Source organism: Fonticula alba, assembly GCF_000388065.1.
Source record: "Fonticula alba strain ATCC 38817 unplaced genomic scaffold supercont2.15, whole genome shotgun sequence".
Lineage (NCBI taxonomy): Eukaryota > Rotosphaerida > Fonticulaceae > Fonticula > Fonticula alba.
The window spans coordinates 413,655-421,911 of NW_009242985.1; the positions used below are offsets into that span (position 1 = coordinate 413,655).

The window sequence follows — 8,257 nt, forward strand, 5'->3', positions numbered from 1 at the left end:
GGCGGACAAATGCCCGAGTGGCAAGGGGGGCCCGGTTCCGGCGCCGGGCGGTCCCTGGCACATGGGCCTGGCCGCCGGGGGGCTAGTCGAGCGCCGGGTGCCGGCGCTCGTGTGCCGGTACACTTGGCAGGCGTGTCGGCTGGAATGCCACCGGCCAAAGCGGGATCCAGGGCATCTGACTGAGCCGCAGCCAGACTGCGTCCGTCGGTGGGTGGCCGGGGGCGGAGCGGTGGCGCCCGGCCCCGACCCGGAGTGCCTCGATGGCGAGGCGACTTGCACCGTGTGCGCCGGGGCCGGACGAGAGGCATGCCCGGCGCGGCGGCAAGGGCCTCCCGGCCGACGGGGGGCGGGGGCGGGGGACTGGGCCTCTCGAGGTGATCGGCTGTCGGCGGGCGCAGCGCGTGCTCCGCCATGTACGGCGCGATCGACGCCCCTCGAGGGCCGGGTCGCTCTGCTCGGCGCCTGCCGAAAGGCCGGAGAGGGCGGGAGGGCTGTTGGGCCCGGTCGGCCGGTGGCCATTGTCTTGGTGGGCGATGTGCAAGTGCAGGGCGGGCCCGAGCCGCGGACCTGGGTGACGATCCCGAGGTGCCGGCCGCCTGCCGGCCTGCGCCGCGAAGGACGCCGCCAGCGGTGGATGGCGCATGTCCCATCTCGGGGGACGGGGCGCTCCTGGCGCCCGGTGCTCGAGCCGGCCCTCGAGGGGGCGAGGCACCAAGGGGTCGTTCGAGGGGTTGGCGGCCAGGCTGGCGGCATGGTCGAGGAGCGGTGCTGGCTGATGCCCGGCCGGGCTGCTTGGCCGGCGCTTGTGGCGGCGGCCTCACTCGGAGAAAGCACGACCAGCAGCCTCATGCTTCCCGGGGTATGGGGCGTGGCGGGGGCATCCGCACGCTGCCCCGGTCCCGGGGCATTGGCCTGGAGGAGGCACGCGCGTGTGCTTGATGCGCTCCTTGCCGATGGCGAGCCGGGCCCCGGCCGGCCTGGCTGCAGGGTGCCCCACGATGGATGTCCGTTCGGCTGCCGGACGCGCGCCACGCGCAGCGGCCGCCCCTTGGGTCGGGCTCTCCCGGGCACTGGCCCCAGGGCGGAGGATGGCCCCGATCGAGTATCCCGTCGGTGGCAATGGCCCGCCGGCCGAGCGTGTGGAAGCATGTGCGGGCGTGTCCCTCGCCGGGCCGTCGGCATGGCATCCAGCGCCGGGCCTCGAAGGGACGGAGTGCTGGCGCGCCTGTGCCATGCGGAAGGCCACGCGGCGAGCCGGCTGCTCGCGCTCGCTCGACCGGCGTTCCGCCGCATGCCATTGACACTGCAAGCGGGCCGTGGCGGACATGGCTGCCGATAGGCTGGGCGCCCCCGGCCGGAAGCGGGTCGCGCCTTGTCTGCTCACCTGTCGACACCCGGTGCGCCGGCCGGCCGGCCGCCGGCCCGGCGTCGGATCGCAGTCTGGCATGGCGGTGGCGCAGGCCGCCGGGGCTGGAGTGGCAGCGAGGAGCATGACGGCCGGGCGCGTTTGGGTCCCTTGCCGGAGGAAGGGCGATTGCCCGTGGCGTGGCCGGCCCGCGTGGCCCATGGTGCGGCGTTTGGGGGTGGAGGCGCCGGCAGCCCGGCCGCTGGACGTGCCCAGCGAGGGGCATGTGCCGCACGCATGCTACATGAATGTGTGATGGGTGAGAGAAGGGGGGGGGGTGATTGGCTGGTAGGGAATTGCCAGAGTGCAGGCCGCGAAGGAGGGGTGCACTTTGGAGGAAGGAAGCCGGGGGCTGTGCCACCGGCGCGGGATTTGCTATTGGGCGAATAAAAAAGCCATATTACTAACATCAAATAGCGCCATACCAACAGCACGAGTTGGTACCTGCCCGAGCCGTGGGATTTCTTCCGGCATGCATGTGGTCGCCCCTCCGTTGGCGGCGCGGTATTTTTGGTGGGGGCTGGCGGCGGTATCGGCGTCCGGTGCCGACGGAGTCATTCTCTCGGCGGATGCGCGCATGTCTGTCGGGAGATTGTGCTCCCTCCTTTTGGAAATTGGCGCCCAAGGGGGGTGGGGCGCCATTCCTCCGGGAGCCGGAGGCCGGCTTTCGGGCTGGGGCGCGTGTGCCGGCTGGTTTGTCGACGGCGGGCTGCCCGTGGCCTGGTGGGCTCCGCCGGGTGGGGGGCCTTTTTCCCCCCTTGGGGAAAGCCCGGGCGTATCGCCGCCCATTGGGCCTCTTCCCCGGCTGGCTCGCACGGACGTCCTGCGGGGTTTTCGTGAGTTGGCCCCGCCCGGTGGAATGTCACCCGGGCCGGGCCCCGCACACGTCGCGTGTGTGAATGTGTGTGAAAGTGTGTGTGTGCGTGTGGGGGGGGCATTCTATTTACTGCATCAGTGTCTGGCTCGGCCTCTCTCGCCCTCTCTGTATTATTCTATGTGGCCGTCTCTCTCTCGCCCTCTCTGTATTATTCTATGTGGCCGTCTCTCTCTCTCTCTCTGCGTCGCCCGGTGTTTGTCTTGCTCAAACGAGCAAGCCCAGGGCGGGGCGTGGGCCAGGCGGCCGAGTGGCCCGGCGTCGCAGGGTTATGTCCGGAAAGTGGAAAAGCGAACCCGAGGCCGCAGGGGGGCTGGTGTCGGGAAGGGCGTCGGCCAGGGGGGCGCCGGAGGTTGAAAGAGGTCCTCCCCCGGGAAGGGCAAGGGCGGACAAACGGCCGGGCGATATGTGGGGCGCATTCCCTCCGGCCGGGCAGACCGGGCAGACCGGGCGCTGGGCCCTTTCCGCCGGGAAGGACTGCGCATCGAAGCCCGGGTCCGGGAGGGCGGGAATGGGGAGAGCCGGGGCCTGCGACGCGATGGTCCCCCGCGGCATCGGATGATGTGCCCACGCCCCTGCCCCCTTTTTCTCTCTCTCTCTCTCTCCCTCTCTCGCCACTGCGCATTCCGGAATGGGAGGTTGGGATCCGCGTGCCCTGGGGGCGAAATGTTCCAGTGCGGAGTTGTGTGGGGGTGGGGTTGCTCAGGGCGTCTGTTTCTTCTGTGCGCGTCAATTGGCCATGCTCTCAAGCTGCTTGGGCGTGTGTACGTGTGTGCGTTCGGCGCGCGGGGGCCGGATTCACGCGCCGGCTGGGACTCGGTTGTTTGCCGCGCAAGTCTGGCCTGGGACGGGGCGGTGGGGGTGGGGGTGGGGGTGGGGGTGGCGGTGGCGGACCGAGCGGAGGACCGAGCAACGGACCGAGGAGCAGACCGAGGAACAGACCGAGGAACAGACCGAGTAACGGACCGAGGAACAGACCGAGGAACAGACCGAGGAACAGACCGAACAGCCGACCGAACAACTGACCGAACAGCCGACCGAACAGCCGACCGAACAGCCGACCGAACAACCGACCGAGCAGCCGACCGAGAGATGGCAGCTACGCCATGGGAGCAGCCTCGCTGCCCCGGGGGCATGGGGCCCTCCGCAGTGTACCCACGACCGGCCCAACTGCATGCGCCGCAGGAAGAGGGTCATGATCGGAGCATGGGCGAGGCGTCACACGCAAAGCGGGTCTCCTGCTGGGGGCCCCCCCTCCCCAGGCTGACGGAGCCGTCCTAAAGGGCTGGCCCCTTGAGGTGGCCCGGGGGCCCCATCAGGCAGGTGGCCGTCTTCGGGTGGCATTCTTCCGATCGGCCGATGGTAGGTCGGCTGGCAGGACACCTTGGCCGGGTGCGGGCGATCGAGAGGCCGGCGAGGCTCACCTCTCCCGGCCGGCCCGCCGAGAGGCACTGCACACGGTGCATCTTTGGGTGCCGGCGCCCATGTTGGTCGAGCGCATGCGGCGCCCGGTGCGCGCATGGCAGGCGGCCGGGGCCGTGATGGCATGGCACGACGTTCGCACCGCTCCGGCGACAGGGCCGGCCTGAGGGCGGGGCAAGGCGCTATCCGGGGCCCTATTTAAGGGCCCCCAGCAGGGGCCCGTCATGGAGACACGGGAGCCACACATCTTTCCCCTCTGGTCATTTTCGTGTGCCTTTTTCTTTATCCCCCCCCCCCCGCCCCTTCTTCCTCCGGGGTCCCCTCTCTCTTCCGCCTCCTCTCGTGCGAAGTCGTCGCCCCCCTTGGCCCTTCCCTCGCGCATCTGCGGCACACATGGGCGAGAGGCTTTTTCCCCGCCGCCCCGGCAGGGCGGCATGCCTGGGCCTGCTCCTGCTGCTGGCCCTGGTGAGCTCACTCATGGCGGCCGTGCGGGCGGCCAATTGCCCGGAGGGATTCTTCTCCTCGGGATCGGAGGCCTGCCAGCCGTGCGACCCATCATGCAGCCAGTGCGCCAGTGCCAGCTCCTGCCTGGCCTGCCAGCCGGGGCTGGTGTTCTTGTCGACGGACCCGGCCGTGCCCAGCCTCTGCACGGCCACCTGCCAGCCGGGGCACTATGCTTCGCACGTGGGTCGGTGCCATGCGTGTGACTTCGGCTGCAGGGACTGTCGGGACAATGGCTTCGAGTGCTACGATTGCCTGCCGACCTTCGGGTGGAAGGAGACGCTGTTTGTCGGTGGCTCGGGCAAGGTGGGCCCCTGCGAAGAGTGCCCGCCGGATTGCGTCACCTGCAGCCGGGACTTCGGGGGATTCATTTGCCACACCTGCGAGCCGGGCTTCGGGCTCGATGAATTCGGCCGGTGCTTGGCGATCGCCCAGCGGACGGGGGCCTGGTACGACTCGTCGTCCGGGCGGTTCCTCTCTTGCGCGCCGACATGCGAGACATGCGTCGGGCCCTCGCCGCAAGAGTGTCTCACGTGTGTGGCAGGCTTGACGCTGGAGGCGCTGCCGGGCAGCCCGGTGGGCAGTTGCGCGGGAGCATGCCCGCCGGGCAGGCTGCCGGTGCCGGAAATCCCGGGGCTCTGTGCTGCCTGCCACGAATCCTGCAGCCTGTGCTTCGGGCGGTCGTATGGCCAGTGCTGGGCTTGCCATGCGGGTCATGTGCTGTTCCATGGGCGGTGCTTGGCTGCATGCCCGACCGGCTACTACCCGATGGGGGGCCGGTGCGAGCTGTGTCACCCCTCATGCGGCCAGTGTGACGGGCCGCTGGACAGCAACTGCCTGGGCGACTGCCCGGGGAGCATGCTGACGCTGGCCGGGCCGGAGGACGGCAAGCGGCGGTGCGTTGCCCAGTGCCCGGCCGGGCGGACCGTCTGGCCGGATGGGACGTGTGCCGAATGCGGGGCCCACTGCGACACGTGCCGGTTTGTGGAGGGCCCCCCGGACGGGCCGCCAGTCCAGTGCATCAAGTGCGCCGAGGGGTGGCTGCTGGATGTGGCCACCGGCGAGTGTGTGGCACAGTGCCGGCCGGGGTCGAGCCGTGTCGGCACCGAGTGCTACCAATGCTCGACCGGGTGTGCCGATTGCCTGGGCACCAGTGGCCAGCAGTGTGTCCGCTGTCAGGACAGCCATCCGCTGCACTTGTCGGATGGATGCCATGCGACCTGCCCGCCGGGGACCTACCAGTCGGGAGGCTCGTGCCTGGCGTGCTACGCCCTTTGCGGGACGTGCTCCGGCCCGGGGGCCAGCCAGTGCACCGGCTGCCGCGATGACAATGTCCTGACGATGGATGGCAAGTGCGCGGGGGCCTGTCCGGCGGGGCAGTTCGCCCGGCGGGACACGCCCCAGGGCCCGGGGGTGTGCCAAGCGTGCGGGCCCATGTGCGACAGCTGTGCCGATGGGGACTGGTGCTTCGCCTGCCAGGATGGGGCCCTCCTGCTGGAGGGGACCTGCCGGACCGGCGGCTGCCCCGAGGGCTCGGCCCTTTGCCCGGACTCGGAGCGGTGCATTTCCTGCGGCGAGGGGTGCGGCCAGTGCGCCGGGTACTCCTCCGGCGAGCAGGGCACCTGCCGGCAGCGGTGCACCCGGTGCCGGGACTCGTTGGTGCTCTTCCCCGAGGAGGGGGTGTGCAGGGGGAGCTGCTCGCCGCGGGGCATTCTCCTGGACCAGGCGAAGGCCGAGTGCGCTGCCTGCCGGGAGTCGTGTGCCACTTGCCACGAGGATGTGGCCTGGTGCACGTCCTGTCGACATGGCGACCAGTGGCTGATGGTGGCCACCGGCCGTTGTGAGGACGCCTGCCCGGAGTCCGGGCACATGCGGGTCATTTCGTCGGGCACCGGGGAGCTCGCGCCTGGCCGCATGTGCTTCGCCTGTCCGGAGGGCTGCGCGGCGTGCAGCACCTCCAGCGACGGGTCCGACGTGTGGGCAAGCGATGCGGGCTCGTCCAACCTGCGGGACGCGGCCGAGTGTGCCATCAGCGGCAAGGATGGCTCGCTGTCATGCCCTTGGCATGTGGTGTGCCATCGTTGCCGAGACCCGTTGCTGCTCTTGCTGGAGGATGGCACATGCGTGGCGAGCTGCCCGGCCGGGACTTTCGCCGATCGTGGCCGGGAGCATGTGCCTGTGCCGGCGTGTGTCCGGTGCCAGGAGGGCTGCGCCGAGTGCACTGGCCGGGCCGAGGATCAGTGCCTCCGCCAGGACAGGGGAAAGGATTCCCGGGGCCTGGGTACGTGGGGGGCTGGTTGGCTTGGGGGTTCCTCCTTTGCCGGCAGGATGTCTGACACTTTCTTGCGGTCGTTCAGTCATTGGTCTGGGCGTGGGCATGGGCATCTTGGCCCTGCTCCTTGTTGGGGGCCTGGTGGTGGGGTTCCTGGTGCTGCGTGCGCGCAAGTCGTCCGGGTCCAAAGGTGCGTCCTCCGGGGGTATGTGCTTGTGTGTGCTTGTTTGTTTGTTTGTTAGTTTGTTTGTTTGTGCTCTTGTGTGAGTGTGTGTGTGTGTGTGTGCATGGGTTCGCGTGTGCTCGTGTGAGCGGGCCCCAAGGGTGAGATACTGACATTGCGCGGGGCAACACCCTCGATCGCGGGTGGCCGTCGGTCGCATCGGATCGTCGGGCTGCGGCGTGTCCGGGTCGGCCGCTTGACTATGATGCGGGGCAGAGTCCGTCCCTATGAGTGCCATGCGTGGTACGTGTTTCGCCCTCCCGCTCCCTTTCCCTCCCTCGCCGCTCCCTCGCACACGGGGGGGGGGGGTGCTATCGCATTTTGATTTGGCAGGGACGGGCCCGGCTTTGTTCTTGATGCTAACAGCCCGCTGCGATCTTCCATCTAGACTGATTGGCCAGGCGCGCCGGGCGAGCCATCGTCCGGGGCCCGGACGCGCCGTGCCGGCTCGCGGGCGTGTCGACGCTTGGGCCGAGGGCAAGTCCTGCTTGGTGGCCTCTTGCAATATGCTCAACAATTCACAGGCGTGCTATGGCTGCTTGCGGCCCGTGTTGGCGGCGCATGGAGAGGGGAGTGGTGCAGGCAGGCAGGCGACCGCCATGCGGGATATTGATCGAACGGGCTCGGGGCACGCCGCGGGGAGTGGGACAATGCGCAAGGGACCGGGGGGGGGGGGCCTGTGTTGGGCGCGAGGCCGAGCGAGTGGCCGGAGGCACGGGCGCAGGGGGCGAGGGCTCTTGATGCGGCCTACGGTCAGGGAGGGGGACTGTGGGGCTTCGACGCATGGGGAGGGGTGAACGGGGACAGGCACAAAAGGGGCCCGAGGGTCAGGGGATGCTTGGCCGTTGGCTGGCTCGAGGGGGCGGGGCCGTTTTTGTCTCCGGGCTCGCTCGGCACGCCGCCCTCTTGGACCGGGAGTTTGGGCGGATGTCGTGGCCTGGGGCTGGTTGGCGGGGAGGGGGGGGGGGGGGGGGGGCGGGCGGTGTGACGGGGCCGTCGGGGCCCGCCCCTCCGAGATGGCCGCCACTCGCCGGCTCTGGAAGCGTGGGCAATGTGGATGCGCCATAGCCGCCGAGGGCAGCGTCAGGTGGAATAAGGAGGGGGGGGGGGGGGGGAGAAGAGGGGCGGCGCATGCGGCCAAGTGTCCGAGAGGGGCCACGCAAAAAAGGCAGGGCAGCCCTCCGCACCGGGCACGCTGCGGCCCGCGGCCTGCGGGGCCAGGAGGGCGTGTGGCCATGCACAGGGAGCGCACGTGCAGTACAGCTTTCCGTCCCAGCAGGACCGGGGGGAGGGGGGGGGGGGGGGGCGCCCGCGGCCGATGCTCGCCCCCGCGTGTTGCCCGATATATATATACGACCTTCGCCGGGTGCGCGTGGCGCGTGCGTCGCGGCAAGCGCAGAGAGGTGTTGGCGTGGTGTGCGTGTGTGTGTCCATTTTGTGAGCCCGGCGCGCTGGCCGGAGGGACCCTCCGGCAGTTTTTGCTCCTCCACGTGTGGGAACGCCCCTTTGTCCCGCGGTCCAAGGTCCTCTCCAACCGCCGGGCGAGCTCCCCCCGGTGTC

General features: G+C 70.0%; 1 protein-coding gene across 1 annotated transcript; it reads left to right on the top strand.

The window, feature by feature from the left end:
• Positions 1-4,178: 4,178 nt before the first annotated feature.
• Positions 4,179-7,085, top strand: H696_05957 (hypothetical protein; the record flags this gene model as incomplete). The annotated part of the gene is made up of 4 exons (XM_009499724.1): positions 4,179-6,483; positions 6,560-6,664; positions 6,787-6,940; positions 7,031-7,085. 4 exons carry the CDS (start codon positions 4,179-4,181, stop codon positions 7,083-7,085), a joined length of 2,619 nt encoding a protein of 872 aa, XP_009497999.1.
• Positions 7,086-8,257: the final 1,172 nt, after the last annotated feature.